The sequence below is a fragment of the Prinia subflava genome, chromosome 1 (genome assembly GCF_021018805.1).
Source record: "Prinia subflava isolate CZ2003 ecotype Zambia chromosome 1, Cam_Psub_1.2, whole genome shotgun sequence".
Taxonomy (NCBI): domain Eukaryota; kingdom Metazoa; phylum Chordata; class Aves; order Passeriformes; family Cisticolidae; genus Prinia; species Prinia subflava.
In genome coordinates, this window is record NC_086247.1 from 145358083 (window position 1) to 145377929 (window position 19847).

At 36.6% G+C, this 19847-nt stretch overlaps 1 protein-coding gene across 1 annotated transcript in view; it reads right to left on the bottom strand.

Annotated features, from left to right (window-relative positions):
* The window catches only part of UBE3C (ubiquitin protein ligase E3C), a 71333-nt gene that overhangs the window by 18173 nt on the left and 33313 nt on the right, over positions 1 to 19847 (bottom strand). Inside the window, exons 14-18 of the mRNA XM_063415806.1 lie at positions 19046 to 19150; positions 18131 to 18218; positions 14771 to 14868; positions 11415 to 11547; positions 10395 to 10642 (exon numbers count right to left, since the gene is read on the bottom strand). Coding sequence (XP_063271876.1) covers positions 10395 to 10642; positions 11415 to 11547; positions 14771 to 14868; positions 18131 to 18218; positions 19046 to 19150 — 672 coding nt within the window. The remainder of the gene's footprint in view (positions 1 to 10394; positions 10643 to 11414; positions 11548 to 14770; positions 14869 to 18130; positions 18219 to 19045; positions 19151 to 19847) is intronic.

Here is a 19847-nt window from a genome sequence, read left to right on the forward strand (position 1 = left end):
CAATAGGTATATTGAAGAAACTTGTATGTTATTTTTCAAGTGTCTGTCTTTTATGAGTGTTTATTGCTAGAAATTGTGCCAAAATGATTTGAAATAAAAAGGATTAATTATGGTAGAAGCTTTTTAATATAAGTGAGTGCAGCTGCAATGCAATTAATGCAAATTGTGATGCTATCAGGAAAATAAATGTGAACAACATCACTGGCTATTTCTGTTTGCTGCCAAATAACTTCAGTAATTTACTACATTAAGAATCAATAAAAAAATAATGCATTTCAAATGCATCACTATTAATCTTCAGGTAGTTCCAAAGTGAACATTTATAACTTCATCTAAAAACTATATAAAGCATTTTTAAATAAACTAAATTGTGCAACCTGAGAATAACTTTAATTACTCCCTCTCTTAGCTAAGTGATTGCAATATTCAAAATAAAGTATTTTTGGAAAGAAGACAAACACTAGTGTTTTAATTAGTTTGAAAGTCAAGCTATCCTACTAAAGTTTAATAAAAAACGCACTCAAATTCTGGTGAATAAAGCCATGATGAACTTTGGTCTTGTTTCAAAGAGGTGAATGCCACCATTATAGCCACAGCACTGTGCAGAGACACTGAGAAAAGCTGTGTACAGTATGAGGAAATAAACTTTATTTTCTAGATTCCATCTAATTTTTCTGTTTCTCAGTCAGCATAAATTGATAAAACTACCTGTTATTGCTAAAAAATGTTATTCCACACATTCCTTCCAGGGCAAAGAGACCAATCAGCTGATGATTCCCCTGGGTTTGTTTGCAAGCACAGCAGTTGTGCAGTAGAGGCTCCAGGGTCATTACAACCTGCAAAAGATTCCAAACTTGCTGATTATTTGTGCTGTGCTTTGTGTGGGCTGTTGGATTTGGGGGCTGCAGGGTGGGTGGGTGTTGGTGGCCACAGCATGGACATTTAAAGTTTTTTTAAAATTAGAATAAGCTCCAGCTCACTGCCATGGCTGAAACAAGGTGGGAACTGCAGGACCATTTGTTTCACCAGGAGCACAACCTTGGAGCTGCCAGCTGCCCATGGAAGCCCACCCTGATGGGGATTTTTCTTACTAAAGTTAATTTAATGGCCAAGAGGGAGACTTCCCTCCTTCCTTGTTTTCCATACTGAACTGCATTGGGCAGCTCTAAGTTACCCTATTTTAAGCTTAGTTTTTTGCCTGTCTGAACTCTCTGAACTGGCTTTCTGCAACATCAACCTCAAGGAGCAGAAGCCCAGCGTCAGCAACAGGCAAAGGAATGGTGACCACCTCTACCAGAGGAAAGCAGCTGCCAGGTTAATCAGCTGCAGTGTGAAGCTGCATCATTAGACTATACTTATACAGTCCTTTAATACAATATATGGTCATGCTCTCCATACAGAACTTGTCTTCTTTCTTCCTTTCACAATGAGCAACAACACTGATGGGAGAAATTGGCTTGCTGTGGACAGAGATGTCTCCTTCTGTTTGGCTAAATCAGAGCTTCCTGTTCACACACTGCTTCAGGAGATCAAAGCCACCAAGCTTAACCAATGTCTATTTTAAAACTAATCTCTTCTCACACTTCAAGTTCTCTCACGCTTTCACAAGTTTCCTTTCACTCTGCAGTAATCACCGATGAGACCAATGAATGAATGAATTCTGAGGTGAATTCTGACAGTTCCATTCCCAGCTCTCCTGGGAGCCCATAAACCATAAACTGCATAAACTGCATGAACTACCACAAACTGCAGCAGCCTGTGTAAGGCAGAAGGTGCAGGTGGGAAGTCATGAAAGGAACAGGTGGTGGTCACATACAGCATCAGACCTCCAGTTTCTACCATTCAGACATGGGGGTCAACACAAACAACCTCAACCTGTACAGCTCTGCCTCCTTGGAAGGCTGGGATAGACACTACAGCTGGACACAAGTGCAATCTGAAGCACTGACTGGTCTGAAGCAGAGACAGGGATGTTCACATCAAGGGCAATCCCACAAGCACTGTAATGCTTACAAGGTGACATTCCCAAGTAGATAAAAGGTAATGTCTGCTGAAAAGGCCAACCTCGATTTCCTAGCACTCTTTCAAGCTTATATAGATTAGGAATGCTCTTTAGTTAAAGCTGACATCACTAGATATCAAAAAAAAAAGTAACTTAAAAGCTTCTGAAATTACTAAACAAAAATTGTATTTCAGTAACAAATTATTTTTAGTATTCTCCAACCCAGTGTTCTCCTAATTATATCAAGCCTTTTCTATTTTCTGAAGAGATGGTTAAAATAAGGGTTTTTTTCTGGTTAAAAGGCCACGAGCAATTCTTTCACCATGGAAAAAGTAGTGTTCAGTGAAAGGAACTTCACCCACCTGTCTCCCCGTTTGTGTGAATGCCTGCAGAACACACCAGAATATTAAAAATCACCAAAAAACCAGAAAGCCTACTGTGGTTAAAAAGTTTTCACTTCCCATGCAGTCTGGAGCCTGTTTTAAATAATCTCAGTTACCTGTGATTACAGTAACTGATTGCTACAGGCATTGGCCTTTACTCAGTTCAGTGACACAGATCACAACATGGGCATTTGAAGTGATGAAAAATACGATGTTCAGCCATGAATAGACTGAATACAATCACTACACATCTGTGATGTGGAGGAACAAGAAACAGTTCTTTAAGGGAAGCACCCTTCAGAATACAGGCATGCAATTAGTATCTGTAATATGTCATGGAAGAAGGATCTGGGCTGAAGGACAGCTGTACATAGTGGCAAAAAGGGAAGGATGACAGTTCTCTGGAAAAGAAGGACTTTTCTTCTTTCAACAAAATAAGAATAATGCCTGCCAGGGACTAGAGATAGTAACTATCACAACATTATTTAAGTACTATGTAGTCACACAAGGTATTGTTCAGGTATGTCCGGAAGATTTAGGAAACTGCTCTTCAGAAAGAAAAGATTTCACACAGTGTTTTAAATTTGGACAAAATGTAAACTATCAGAGGAATTCCAGCCAGATTAGCTATACACAGTAGAGGTTACATGAGCACTACAACGTGCTAAGTAAGGTTCAAACTGCATAAGCAAATTCACAGATGAACTAATTACACCTCCCTCCCTGTAAGGGAGCTTTAGTGCCTTTAATTCTCTCATGTATTATTTCAACTAAAATCTCTTTCAAGAAAAATAATCAGTCACTGCTTCTACTTTTAATTAATCCTTCACAACCCAGAACTGGATTTTAAAGCATAAACAATGCTAAAGTCATATCCCTAGAAAGATGCATGGCTTTTGGGATAAGGCAATAAATGACTGGACCTAAATTCAGTTATTTCCATAATCAGCCCCCAAGAGCATAACCCTCTCTATTTCAGTGATTTTGAACAGTTACTATTAAATAATACTTAGCACTTACAGAGTGCAATAGATCTTCAAAGCTGTACAGAACCATTAATAAAAATGATCGAAAAATAGCAAAACCATTAGAACTTCCTTCTACCTTATTATTTATATCCTAGAAATACCACACTCAAAGCCTTTGGGGGCAGCAGACTTTTCAACCCTAATGAAAAAGATTAAACTAAAAATTTAAGTTAAATTAAAATTAACATGTACTCGTATTTTTGAAGCATTTTTAGAGCTAACATTCAGTACTCTCTAGATAAATTCTTAAATATATGCTTAATAATGTGCTTTAAAGTGAGCAAACCCCAAATTATATTGTTTCTAAAGCCAATATGGTAAAATAAAATTAATTCTCTCAGCTGTGTGTTTCAAAGCAATGTGTCCTGTTACCTGGGAGCTCTAAGTCACTGTTTCCAAGCCTCTGAGCAGTAGCAGATGTCTAGATGCATTCATATCCCCACAGTAATGGAAAATCTGGTGCATTATCTTCCCTGTATTACTGCAAAAATTCATAGCTTGCCTTCGTTCTGTCTTTTAAAAGAACAGGAGTCCAAAATTCCAAGCTAATTAGGCTACTGTGAGCTTTAATAGCCCTTGCAGCAGTGTGAATATCATCAGATTTTAATTTTTTTTAATTATTTTTTTAGAAAAAGCCTTTTGTAAATTTGTTTTACTTCATATTTCCCACTCAGTGGGAATCTGAAGCTCAGTAAGTACAAGTTTACAGAAGTTTCAGAGACTTGGGGTGGCAGGAGTGTGGCAGCACAGACCAAACGCCCAACTCATGAACACAGGACCAGGAAAATGTAAGGATCCATGCCCAAAGACTTCATTGGTTCATATAAACTGTAATGACCTTGAGTTAATTTTTAATTTAAAGACGGAAAGTCATGCTAGTATATTTATTCCAGGAATTTAGGATGTCTTTCATTGCATTAATGTTTATTACCAAAACAGTGTGCTTCAGACATGCCAGCACGGGCAGAAAACTCTCATTTCATCAGCTTGATACTTTCTTTTTCATTTAATAGGAACAGTTATCTCTGTAACTTATGCTATAAATATGATATAAATTGCTATCAATGCCATTTGGGGGTTTTGAGGGATGAGAGAGGAAAGCACTATAGATACCTGTGGAGGTACTAGATAACTGATACTTATCATTCATTACTGAAGTTCCAGTAAAGGCTTAATAGATATTTCTTGTCTCAAATTTAAATATAATTTAGGAAGAACTTGAATATAAAAGGAAAACTACTCCTCCTTATTTAAGTTTAATCTCCTGAGATACTGAAATACTTAATATTATATAACTAACCTCTGGATATGCTTCTAACATAAATCTGTATTTTAACAGCAGTGAAACTAATAATTTTTCAAGCTCAAACCAATTTAAAAATTTCAGCAAATATTCCAAACCTAATTGATTGAAATGGATGTAGGTGTTTCTAACTGTGAAAAAAGATCAGGATACCATTACCACACACTCTAACTGTTTATTTATTCCCTGTCTAGGAACCTGATTTAGAGGCAATAAAATGCAATCAGTACACAAACCAGAAGCAGGAATCATCTGCTAATGGAACTTTTAACTGAGGAGTGACCACTGACATGAGGTAATTCTTTCCATGCAGAACTCCTTGCAGAGACCTCTATGCACTTTATCACGGTAAACAATCACTAACATATGCATTAAAGAAAATTTAAATACATTATGACCCAATAAATATCACAATCCATCAATAAACACTTTTCCTCCCTAAAGATTTAGAGTTAAAATACCACATTTCAGTAGTCTTTTAGCACTAGACATATATTTACAAGGTTACTACTAACACAGCTCTTTGTAATCAAAAGATAATTGGTTTTGTTAAATGCACCAGTACACAAAGGAATTGTCAAGCTGAAGAACTGTGTCAGAAAATAGATTCAGATTAGTTTACATCTGCATTCATAAATCATGAAGTAACTTCCACAAGGTATCAATTCTGCTTTCTTAGGATTGTGTTTCTGCACTGGAAGTTTATCATTAAAGAACCATGCCACTTTCCATGGTAAATTCCTGTTTGATTCCATATCAGATTCAGGAACTTCTGGGACAAATTATCATCAGCTAACTTGCATTTTAAGCAAAATCCTGAATCTACAAAATCATGTGTGAGCTAACTGAAATTAATAAAACAAAGAGTTTATAACAATTACCTTCTCTTTCCATCACTATCACCAATCTCATACCTACTGCTCTGAGTATTTGTAGCATCAATTGTGGCTGCAGCACAAACCAATTAAGGGTGAACTGACTCAAAACACGCTAAAGTGGGTCTAATTGAGTGAACAATAAGAAAAGGGAAAGGGCAGCCTAAAAATCAGAAGGAAAAAAACCCCACCTTCCAACCGTCACAGTGGCAGTGCAATGTCTGACACACCATCCTACCAAAAAATCAAGTATACGAAACTCAGTTCTCATTATACACTTTTCTTGCTTTGTTTTCTTTCCACAAGTTTTTGGTGCACAAACAGCACTCAGATGTGTTATCAGAAACATTTCCTTCAATGTTTTATCTCTATATATGCAGCTTGTTTACAATTTAAGAGTTTAGGATCTGATGTAGATCTGGCTGTGGACAGACTCCCCTGATTCAACACTTCTTAGATAAGGCCCGAGAATGATTAAGAACTGCTTTAGGTTTTCTGCAGAATGGATTCTACAGACACTGCTCATCTTAGAATTGTACCTTCCAGACAGGCACAATATTCAAAGTTACAAACAGTAACCATAAGGCACACTCTCTAATATACAGAAAATAATCTAATTAGTAATTAGGTCCCACATTTACTTGTAGTGTAAAAAAATCTATATTTGATCTACGATTACTCTTCTAAAGCTTCATTTTACCCAAGGACTTATAACTCTTTTCTTAAATTATATATTTTTAATAACATTTAGGTATGTGCGGAGAACAGTCTGTCAGAACTTAAATCAGTAAACTACAAAAATCCATAGGAAAATAAACAACTTTAACTGTCTTCTATATAATATCCACAAGTCCATGCAAATTACTGATCTCCTATATACCATTAAATATTAATGATCAAAGAACTAAACCTAGATTGTATCCACCATCAAAATAATGCTAAAATTTAAAATGAACACATTAAGTTTTTCTCAGTCCTTGCTGCTTCTTCTATAAAATGTCTTTACTTGGTCCCACAAAGGAAGGACTGAGTTCAAAACAACTCAAAAAAACATTTTGTTCTAGACACTGCTTTCCCAAAAATTTAAGACAGAAGTTGGGTCTTGGCAAAACAAATCTAAATCTTTTCAGAAAACCTTAGTGTCTTCCAAGGACTGCAGATCCTATTACTTAGAAAAGGGGACTTAATATTGTATTAAAAAAAATGTTCTTCAGCAACATGAGTGTGTGACTCACAAGTGCTATTTAATATTCTGGAATAAGAGAGGTGGTAGAATGCAGTAAATTCAAAGACACTGAATGTATCATACAAAAATCTCTACTGTCAGAGTCACTCTGTTTAACATGCAAAAATAGTCACTGCAAAACAAAATAAATGCAAGAACTAGCAGGTTTATGTCAAAAGGGAAGAAGAGGAAACCATAAAAATTGTCATACTAATCTATCTATGGATTTCCTGCCATATTCTTAAACTAATGCTGGTACTTCATGAAATTTAAGTAAATTATCCTAAGAATTAGCAGCTTGATGTCAAAGAATTCCAAATGCAAATAATGTCCTTTTCCACAACATCTGTCACAGTAACATCATTCAATAAATGCAAATGTAAACTGGAAATGGAGAAATATGTTGCATACTAGAGTGAGTTTAGGTCAGAACGTGATGAAGTTCAGATTTAATTCTCTGTCACTGTTTCTGCTGGAATAGTTAACCAATGCTTCCCTCTTTTCAGGTTTGCAGCACCAGTCAAGAATAAGCATGGAGAAAATCCTCATTTAGTATTCTCAGGTGTTGCTTCCAAACTTCCTTGCTCTGTTGCTTCTTGACAGCCTGTCAATAAAGCACCTTTTGTGTCCTCCTGAGCTGATTCCAGCACAGAGTCTGTACATGGGGGGATTTTCAGTGCAGCCAAAACAACAACTCCTGCATGTGGAATGGAAATGGAACCAAACCAGAACCTGCCCACAGCCCAAAACTACCAAGAGAGCAAAAGCATCACAGCATCCAGACCGTCCATCCTTCTGGGACACCACTTGGGACAAGAAGGCTTTAGCTTCCAGAGAGGACAACAAAGAGGATTTGGGGTTAGAACTCCTCTGCCTGAACATTCCTGACAGCCCAGGACAGCCTTGGCTCTCAGGCAAAGCCCGGGACTCAGAGAGTCCCAGCCGTGCCTCCAGTGGGCAGCACTGGGAGGTTCTAACCCCTCTGGCAGTGGGAGACTCTTACCAAAGGTGTGCACGGCAAGCTGAGCTTTAACTTTTAAGGAAGAGAAAGGAAAATGCTTAAAAGGCACCAGTGCTAAGGTAATATTTACATTTCAGAGTAAAGTCAGTGACAGTTGAGAAATGTAAACTTTGGAAGTGTTTGAGTAGCTGCTGTTTAAGCAAAGTAATTTCTGTTTGGTTTTTCTTTTGGTTTTTTTTTAAGGATGATTTCAGACAACATGTGCAATGACATGATCACACAATATTATTTCTAGCAGACCTTTTGCTCATCCAGTGACTACAAAAGCTGCATGAGCAAGCTATGCATTGTGTACACAGATTTTAGTTTCTTCCTTAAGTAGAACAATACATCCAAAAGTCAGTAATTTATTCAGGATTAAAAATATTTACATTTTCAGATATACCATTTTTCAAGATATATTTTAAATTTTCAGATGTTTCTGCTTCTGAACTGACCAATTAACAAAGAAGATGCCAAGTTGTTAGAAACTTCCTGATGAAAAGAAAAACTGAATTAGGTGTAACTTTATGGTGCTGAAATTAAACGCATTTGGATATTAGTATGAAGTGGTTACTAAGAGACAGAGAATTTCTATAAATTATTGTATTTTAATGTATTTGTTTTCAGATAACACTGAAGCTTCTTACGTGAGAGTTTTTGGTGGCAGCACTCTTTACATACTGGTTTCCACAAATAAGAAATTGCTGTGGATGCCTGATTGCTTCCTTTGCATTATATCTATTTTGTTTGCAAAGGGGCTTTTAATAATTCACTATTGCTCTCAAATAACCCTGTGCAAAGCATAAAATGGACACATTTTTGAAAACGGATGAGTGGGTGTTCAATAACCTAACCAAGATCACAATCCTGGCAGGTTTTGAATAGTATGGTCGTGCCTTATCTTTCTGTTTAATTCATCAGGTCTCTAAATACACTACTAAAAAGGTGCCTGTGCACCTGGGCAAGGGTAATTATTAAGTAGTACTGTCAATTCTTACCTTATCTAAACATACTGCAAATACAATTTATGCTTTCAGAATGTTAAATAATAGGCTCTCTGATTTGAAAAAGACAAAAATCTCTACTTGTAGCACTCTGTGAGATAAAACACATTTTGCAACTTCTGTCTCTATTCTGTCTCCATGCTAATATTTGAAATTCAGTTACAGAAGGCAATGTGTTGTTTTGACAGAGGAAATTAAAGACTCAAAATTACACTCTTTTTTTTAATAGTGTTTCAAACTTCCCCTGACAGTTAATCCCCGCCTCCTTCCTAGATATACACAAAACATTTTTGTGGTAAAGTAACTTCCTTAACAATACCACAAGTATTTGCTTTCCCACTCCAAACACCTATTCATGCAGAAAGAAAATCAAGCTTGGATGTGTAGTATCAGATATAATTCTCAACTACTGTATTAGTACTGAATCCATCTCCCAACAGGAGTGGGAGCATCACTCAAAGATTATTTATTGAAATGGCTGATTTGTAATTTCCATGCTTTAAGAAGTTTGGATATGGCAGTAGCTAGGATGCATTAGCAGGGAATTTGCTTACGAAGAGGCAGTTTTGACTGGCAACTCCCAAGCACAGAACTGTTTCAACAATTCACAATTTGCCAATAACATTCCTTGAAACCATTTCCAGCTACTTTACAAAGACATCCAACTGCACCTTAAACCTCACTGCAAGGCAACAGCAGGATTTTAGCCTCCAAAATCCTTCAGGCAGTTAAATGAGACCTTTACATCTTAAAAACCTTCAGTATTAAACAGGTAAGTAGCAGTTAATACTTTTTTTTTCTGAAACGGAATTTGTATTCCAAATTTTGTTTCACAATTATTAGCTTTATAAAAATTATTTCAAGTGCTTAGAATGAAATAGCCTCAGTATTAAACCTGACCATAAAAGAAAATTGAATGTAATTAATGTTTGTAATGGTTTCTGTCTTTGTTCCTCCCCGTTCATTTTTCATCTAGCTCAACAAGCATCTATTAGCCTTTGAACATTCATATCACTGAATTATCAAGCACTAAAACTCAAGAAATATACAAAATGTACAAATGCCCAAACAGAATATGTGAAAATTAATTTGCATGTGGCTCTTAAGTATGGTAAATGCTGATGGCAATTTTTACATGCTACCAAGAACTGTATACCTCATACAACTAGTAACTGTTTAAAACACTCGTTTCATATATTCCAAATGATGGAAATGTAACTGCAGTCATACTCCTAAAAGCTCCAGGTTGAAAATCACTAAATGCAGAGTAGAGCTGTTGACTTTAATCAACCTTAAGCACAAGCATATACACAGAAGCAAACACATGCAAACTTTCCTCAACTCGCAGTCAGGATAACAAAAATTTCCTGTATTTCCCAAGTATATAATTTATTAAAATCAACCAGAAATTTATTAGTATTAACGTTCATACCCAACATCTGAAAGTTACTGTCTCTCAAGTCTGGGAAAACCTTTTGTTTTTCCCATCCACTCCTCCTAACTAGAAAAAAACCCATTACTGACTAATTTCAGTACTGCTGTAGCTTTTTAGTGCAGAGCACTGGTTTTACCTTTCCAAGCATTCTCCCAAGGAAGTAGTAATGTCGGGCATAAGAGTCTCCAACGAGCATCTGTGCAGCAGGGTTGGGGTAAAGCAGCCCCTCATTGGTGGTCTTGAAAAAACCCTGGTTAGGGTTAAATCCTGATTTGAGGAGTTCATTCAGAAATTCTCTGAAAATTCCACCACCATCAATACCAGCTTCATCAAGACCATGTGCATTAAGCAAGTGAACACGAATGCGCTTTTTTAGGTCAGGTTCTGCAGAGAGAGACAAACTCAAATGTAATTGTCTGCTTCAGTGTTGGATGGATAAAAATACATGCAACTACACACACAAATTATATATGCTAGAATAAAAATTGACCTTGTAAATAGTAGCAAAATTCTTATTACTGGCTTGGATTTTAGAACATTCAGTTTGTCAAACACTTGTGTTGTAGAAAAGGTGTTGTTTTAAGAGTCATCAAAAAAAGAAGTGGACAAGACCATAGGTAGGGGAAGAAAAAAAATCCTACAAAATATTTAAAAGAGACCCTGGATTAACTTGAAAATTGTATTCATATAAAATACTGTGAGTGCTAGATTCATACAGCTTCACACAAACATGTGATGTACTTCAATGTAGTAAAATTTACACTACTACACCCCATCATTAAAAAGAGCCCTGCACTATTATCAGACACATTGTACCTAGCAAATCCTGTTCAGTCCATATGTATTTGCTGGCAAAGATTACCAAAGCAGTTAATATCTAATGAATTACATAGAAAAATATACAAATTACAATTATTTGGACAAGCAAATGGGAAGAAAAGCACCATAAAAATGGGTTGTAAAGAGGTTATTTAGACTGCAATAATCAGAAAGAATATGGGTGAGAATTACTTCTGTAAAAACAAGGAAATTAAACTTCTAAGAACTTTCACATCTCACAGCTGACACACCTACAGCATACTAGTCAAATAAGCAAATATGGAACTACATGGTAAGAACCATAAAGTGTTAAAACAAGCTATAACTATAAACCTACCATTCTCAGGAGAAAGTTTATCATAAGCATCTTCATAAATATAATTTCTTCTGATAGTGACATTAATTCCATCCAAAAATGGCCCATCTCCTTGAACTTCTTGTTTATCAGCATAGATGAGTCTTTGAAAAATCTGTTAAAATGAGTGAAAAGAGCAATCATGTCAATGTGCAGATCTAAATGCAATGAGAGATGGTTATTCACTACAGTTACTGTCCTTTGACCTGCCTCTGGCACTCACTCTGAAGTGATTTGTCTTCTCTCTCATTGAGCTGCAGAAACTTAATACAGAGCCATGACCCATGGAAGGGGAGGAGGGGGACAGAAATGCAAAGAATTGTTCTGTGCTAAGATACCATCCTCAGCTTTTTCTACATAAAGAGGCACATCTACAAACATTGTTTCCCCTCCCTAACTTTCAGAGTTCTGAAATGCAAAGTATTCAAAAACAAATGAAAAACGTCCCATGACACACACAGAGGTTATTCTCAATACTGGTAAATCATTTTTTGTTGCTGTTTGCAATGGTCAGGAACATTCTCAGTAAGAAGAAAACAGGTACCAGTTCCCCCTGTATAAGCAGTGAACAAATAATTCAGGCTAAAATCATGGATATTACTGCCATATTAAAAAAATAACCAGAGCATCATAAAATTCAGAACAATTATGCCAGGTGAAGTACAAATTGAACTGCACACTGTCTATTTTCAAGTCTTCACAACAGGAACCTGTTCCCCTGAAGAGTAACTGCAGCTAGTTGTGCTTCTATGCCAAGATGTAGCGTGGGAGGAGGTTGCCTAAATAACATTCCCTCTATCCAGGGAGTGTATGTTTACTATATCCTCTCTTGACATCACTCCCAATTCAATAAATAGTCTAGTACATTTTCCAAGGGATATAATCTCTCAGGAAGATATCAGAACATTTTTTTAATGAAGAAGATTAAGTAGGAGTCTGCAGGGATTTTTAAAAACAGCAAATTTACCATGAAAGAGGAAATCTGACCACAGCAAACAAAGGTGGAGTAAGGTCTCAAATCTACTGTTTTTATGGGTAACTGTTGCTAGTGGAGAAGATGCTTTCCAATCAGGAAGATTACAGTATAGTCAAAGCAGGAATCTTTCCTAAGGTACACAGCAAGAAAACAAGAGAAAATACTCCTAAGCTGCAGAAAGAGAAACAAGGGATGGACTTAAAGAAAGAAGTTCATAATAGGAGTGATTAGGTATTGGAAAAGGTTACATGAGAGTTTGTGAAATCTCCATTTCTGGAGACAGACAAAACCCATCTGGACAAGTCTTTTCACATGCTGATCCAAGACTGAAGTTAATCTTGTGTGAGGAAGGATGTGGACCTGAGTACCTCCAGAGGTGCCTTCTGGTCTGATTTTTACTACAGTTTTATAACATCAAGACATGTAGCTACAGGCACCTTTTTTATGTACAGAGCATGAGAATATGCTCACCACCACTCTCCTTCCTGAAGCAGAACTAGATACAGTTTATTAACTATTGCTACTGAACTCTAGATGGAAAAAAATCATCTGGTATTACATCTCACAGCAAAACTCTTTTTGGTACTGACTCCCTACATAACTCAATGTCCATGGATACGTCAGTGCTGAAAATGAGAACTCTAGAAAAATGCACAACTGAAGCATTTGCAATGACTTCAGACAAACTCACAAGAACAAGCAATGCTGACTGAAGCACACACCATGGGAAGCAGCATCACCACAGCAAGCTGACCAAAGTATGGCCTAAGGAGGTGAGAACCAAGGCACTTGCTACAAACTGCACTCACCACCTCCCACAGACTGAAAGCTGCACCCCAATGTGCCTTAAAGCTGAAGGGGAAAACAATCCCTGGGGCCAGAGAGCTGAAGAGCCTGCCATGAACTGGACTCTACAATTGTTTGTAAGAGTATCTGTTATCTGGCAACTCAAGGTAAAAGTGGCATAAGGAAGTCAGAAAATGAAAGGGCATATGAAACAACCCACATATACAAACAGCACTGAGCTTACCATGTTAAATTACAGAGCAATAGACAGTAACTGACAAAAAGGGAAAAAAACCCTTATTATGGTCCTGGTATTTTCTTCCCTTATTGCAATTTGCTCTGTAGAGGCAGTAAGAGACTCCAAAGGAATGCTGACTCTCACTATTATACAAAAAGGACCCTACACACTTGTTCCCAAACACAGTGTAACAGGATCTCCTCTTTGGACTACACAAGTTCAGTTGTAGTTTTATCCTCATCTCCAATCTCTCCATGCCATTGTTACTTCTGTTTTTGTGGTAATAGCACCTAAGGTTCTATGAATTAAAATTGTACAAAAAAAGGCTTTATGAATTCCAAAACACAACATGTATGCTTCTCAACACAGCTTTAATAAGTCCAGAGGTTGGAAGGCAGTGACTAAGTCATGACATAGAGATCTCTTCCTGAGGTCAGCCCCTAACATTTCCCTGTAATCCTAGTGTGAGATTGCCATACAGTAATAAGATGTTTTGTTGGAACAACTGTTTCATAGAAGCCTGATAAAAAACCACACATTTTCTACCAAGCTGCCTCTGTCTGTTTTGACAAATAAAGACTAACTTTCCCTGTGGAATTACTCTTCATTCCCTTGACAGTGTCTTGAAATGTAACATTTCCAAGACAATTTAGGGACCAGTTTTTACATAATTGATACTGCTGAAAATTAAACCAGTTTAAAAAAAATGTGCTTAACAGAAAAAATGCTTTAAGAATATTTATGATGCAAAGTAAAATAGGTAATAGAACTAACAATTACATCTATAAAATCTCAAGAACATTCAGAAGCAATTCCAATCAATCAGTTACAAGAATCTTGCAAGTTTTAAGCTACACACTCTATTAAAGTTCAGCTACTCAGCCACGAATGCAGAACTTCATCTCTAGGAGTTAATTTCCCAGAATGGAGATCCCTTATCTCACTTGGAGCAAACCCACCCAGCGCTCCCATCTCCAGCTGTGACTGCGCTCTGGTGCAGACACACAACGGGAGCCGTGCCACCACAAGAGGGGGCAATCATCTCTGAGCCGGGACTGCAAACTGCTCTCATCTGTCTCGAATAAACGATTCTGACTTTATGAAGTTTTATTTTATCTAAAATGCTAATATTATTAAGGGCAACATAAGTTGGAAAGTAAGAGAAAAGTCATTAACTTCAAATGTTCAGTTGCTGCATGAGAACAGAAGAACAGTGCAGACTGCCATATCCTTCTGTATGGAATCGATCCAGTTTCACTGCACTAAGTGCTCTTTTTACACTCACTGAAAACAAAAAGCTAAAAAAACCAATTGTATATTAAATTAGAAATTAGGTACCTTTACTCTTTCTTCAAAAGGAACTACAAAAGGTAGCTCTGTCAGAATTGCAAGTTGTCGTTCTTCAGATACAGAAAGAGGTGCTGGTTCCAAACCCACTTAAAATAGAAATAATAATTTTAAAAATTTTGGAAAGAACATTTTTTAAAACAATTTATTTTGTATCAAGTGACTCAATCTACTTTGTAAAATAATACATACATCAAAATAGTTCCTTTACTATATATTTACTCAAAGCCTTACCTTTCTTTAAACATTAGTTGCTATAGGCAATATAAACAGCGAAAACACACAAAAACAAAATGCATATAAAAATGCGTACTTCCATACCTTTATTCAGAAAAAAAATCTTCTTACTGACATTTTAGCTTAGAAATTAGGAAAAAATGCGTGATAAAGACAGTAACTGTGCTAATTTAGAATTTTCATTGCAGGTATATTCCTGCTTTCATGCTTAAAATTGTTTATAGTCATTGTGCTTTCAACTACATCACTATTTTCAATCAAGTTGTTTTAGGTAAAAACCTTAAGAATTAAAACAAATCTAAGGAAACCAACAGAAAGATAACATTTATTTCAATGAGTTTTCTCTCCTGACAGCAAAGTCACAGTGACCACATCCAATCCCAATCACTGCGGAAAGAGTGAAAATAGCATCAAGAACTTGCATAATGTACTTAAGACAAAAATACTGGAGAAGAATTCAAGAAGCCACAGCAGAGGCTCATTCATGCAATTCCCAAACTACTGTGCAGCTCCTTTGAACCCATGGAGGGTATTTTTAGGTAACAACTCAACTTTTGGTGACACACTGTAGAAAGGACAATCCTGCTCTAACTTCATGGGAGGAAATTCAGGCGAGCACATACCTGACTGTAGATTAATTAAGTGCAGGCAGTATTGCTCACTGATGAGCCACCATGGCCAAAGGTCCTCCTGACTTTAGTCTACAGTGGTAACAACACCCACAGTTCCTTGGTTGTTTCATTTTCATGTTTAATAACCACCTCTCTGAAAAAAGACTCCAGAGACTGAACTATTCATAGAGTGTATTACAAAGTAAATGCTTCACGCCACTACCCTGTCTGGAAGGTTTTGATTACAGTTTCCAGGTTCTTTCTTTGGCTTCTATCCACAGTGACAAGCATCTTCTGAAATCTTCTGGACAGAACACTTCAATGTTCTTTTTTGCTTGTTTTTTAAATCCCCAAAGCACTTCAAGTAGGGATATTTTAAGCACCGATTTAATAGGATATGACCCTAAACATCACTAATCTTGATATATATTCATTGGAAACAGTTTTAAACATTGCAAGCCTTTGAAATTTCTGATAAAATGCTTATTTGTGATTACCTTTAGTTTACTTAGTAAACATTTTTAATTAAAGTCAATGTATGAAGCCTATTAAGCTAACAGTTAAAAGCATTTTAAATGAAAAGTGCATGTACAGCAAAGGTAAACTACTACATGACTTCGACAGTTCAATTATTTCAGTCAATTAGTCAATTTTATCTGCATTTCTCCATCACAGCTTCTTTCTTTAAAAAGAAATATGGGATGGAGTCATCAATACAGAGGGCATTTAGAACTCACAAGTCTGCCATTTAAGTAAATGAAAAAGCACAAATAAACATGACCATATGTGATTCAGCAGTACTTTCATGCTAATTGGTTTTAACCCATATGGAGTCAAGAGGGATTAAACAAGTCATGTGCACAAGGTTACCTGCTTGTTTTCACACATTCATGTTGCCTGCACTTTCATTTTAGCCTGATTTCATACAAAAACGAGGTTTACATGAACACGCTGCCATCTTTCCTCACCATCCTGCCTCCAACATGCATCTTGAGTTCATCAGCTAAACTTCAACTTTGACAGAGAACAGGAGATTCAAAAATACCAAGTACTATGAAAATTTTCAACGGGCCAGAGAGGAGAAATTCCTGTAGTGACCAGAATACAGGCACAGGCAGGAAAAGGAGGGCACACAGCTGCTCACCCCAGCACAGCACAGGCATTCCTCATCCCCCCTCTGCCCACACCAGGGGAGGTGTGAAATGGAGAGAACTGGGGACATCTGGGGAAGGAAGACCCGGCAGAGAGCTCGAGGTACCGTGGGTGTGAGGGCCAGGAGAGCAGGAGAATGTGGAAGTGATAAATGTGGAACAGGTTTGACAGTGGAGAACATCCAGGCAGTGTAAACAGCTGGGGAAAGTCGTGTAGGTCAGTGAAAGAAACAAGGATTGCTAATGTGGAGGAGAAGTGACTTCCAAAGAAAGAAACTAAACTGAAAAAATATCTAATTAAAAATTCTCAGCAGTACTTAAACTGAGCCAACTAGTTACTATCTGGCAACTACACTAATAAGGTAATCAAAATGAACTTTTACCATCATAGCTACTCAAATAAAAATTACCACTAGAAATCTTTAGGTTTCAATCCTGGACAAAGCTCTTGATTCTGTACAACCCTAGAGCAGCATTCAAAGAGTACAGCTTCTCCGTGATCTACTGTACATGGCTAAACTCAAGCAGATTGCATCATCTTGAAAGAGAGGAAGGACTCCTCTGATGAATCATTTGGCCACTTAAAGGCCCCATTTTTAATTCATTATTAATTCTGCACAAGTGCCAGTGATTTAATGTTATTTTATCTGATCACAGAGAGGTAAAATTCTAGAATAGTGAAGCTGAAAAGGTATGAAAAGCTGGAAGAAACAGACTGTCTACATAAGAAAGGATATTGGCACAACTAATCTAGCGTAAATTTACCCTGATTTCTAAGTTTGTGCCATTCTCAATTCCTTCTCTGCAAGTTCCATAAAATCCTGATATTTTGAGTAATTCAGAGGCTTAAGTTTCTGCCTTATCTAATTAGAGACAGTATTTATAAACAGGAATTAATATTTACCATGCAAAGCCTGTTTGTTACAGTCTATTACATAATGAAAATGTTTCTTTATAGTATACATTAAAAGCAAAATCTCAATGCTTTACATCTTTTGCAACTGTATTAATTTTCTATTCTATGCAATGGCCTTTTATACATATTAATACATTATTTTAAAAACACATGATTTCTTCACCTATCATTTCCCCTCATCAATGCCAGCAGAAGCTTGGGCAAAGAAATTATTAAATTAAATAACATTAAACGTTCTAAAGATATACACACATGCATAAAAGTACACAATTTTTAAAAATACATTAACCAAAATTAGGAAAGATTGTCTTGCTTTTGGCTACCAAGATTTTACTACAAAATACTCAACTGAGTTCTAGAAAAGACAGATTTCTTTGCATAAGGCAAACTCTTTCTTTGACTTAGCAAAGCTGAAATTGCACAGGCAGTGTCTTACCATCCAAAGTAGATTGCAGAGGTCCTATTCTCCCCATCCTCCTGACTCTCCAGACATGCCTGGCTGATGGCACATAGAGCTGTGTGACCTGACAGATTAACAGGATTTCACAGTTAAACAGGACCTCATCACACATCACCATTTATTACAATTTACTACTGCACACTAAATACACAGAGTTGTCACATGCAGGAGTGTCTGAATGCCTCAACATCTTCATTTCTGCTGATCCTTCCTTACACTTGTGCTTACAGGAGAGCTGCACAATTAACAACAATACAATATAAATCCCATGTATTTAAAAATACCATACAATGTTACTCAGTTCTGGTATTTAGGGCACTAGAGAAGCTGACTTGGAATTTTGAGATGTCAAATGTTCTGTTTATTTCGTACTGAGCATGTGTCATGATTCAAAGGAACCTAGTCCACAGCAGGTATTAGCTTTCTCTTTTGCACACACATAATGCACTTTTTAAGATTAAAGTCATTCTCTTCAAAAGCTGCTAGAAAAATGAGTAATTTCTAGGTGAGGTAAGTATAGAAAATGCTGCTGAATTTTACTTTGGAAGAGCATTTTCCCCACTACAGAGCAATTCTTTCATTTAGCATTTTTACCATGAGAAGATACAACTAAATGCTACCAGATTTCCAAGTCTCCTCTGCTATAAATGCCAATGATTTACACTCTTGCACCGTAGGGCAAGTTCCCCTTTATGGACTGGAAACGTGCTTTAACATACAATTTTCTTAACAGATGCAAGACTCTTACAACAGAGAAAAGCAACACTATTCCAGGTTTTAAACTGTACAGTCTGTGCAACATCAACATCATTAATACTGTCAGGAATCAAACACTTTACCATTGAAAACTTGGCACCTGTAAGGCTTTGAGGAAAAGGATATGACTCTTACCTTATCTGCTTTAATGTTTTCTTGTTCTGAGAGCCAGTGATTTGGTGGACAGAAATTTCTCCTTGTATCCCTAGATTTCAACATTTTCACTAAGTTTGTGATGACCTAGGTGTCAGAAACACATACATTCAGTATACACTTAGCACTGTAAATGAAATTACATAATTCATAAAGCAAAAGCTTTTTTAAAAAGAATCAGTAACATATAAAATTGCCACTTATTTTTAACTCACATAAACCTGTTGTTAGACTCAAATACCTCAGAATGAAATTAAGTAATCATGGTTCACTTGCAAGACATCAAAAAACCTGGCTTATTAAAGTCTCATTTCAAAATCTAGGAACCAGGACTACACAGGATTTAGCAGTACTGCACACCTAAACTGCTGCATGTCAGTTCAGGGAAGCCCAAACAGATCATTATCAACATTAAACTACTTATTTAAAGAAAATAACACCTAACCAAGTATACACACAATATATTCTGTATGTTACATACGTATATAATGTTCTTTTATCTTCCTAGCAAAATTGAGAGGCTCAGAAAAATTGTTATCATGGTCACTGGGGTATCTTTGCAATTTTAGTGCTTTTCTTGGCAGTTTCCTCCAATCCAGAAAAAAAATTAAAGTAGAGAAATCAAGCTAACAAGTTCTCCACCTCAAGCAGAACTGCCATACTCGGTTGCATGCCTTCTGTCCAAAGCTGAACCAAGTTCACCCACCACTACATAAAACATAATTAAGTGGAATCAATAGAATAGTAAATTACTAGGCTCAAAAGACATTATCACTGCTACAAT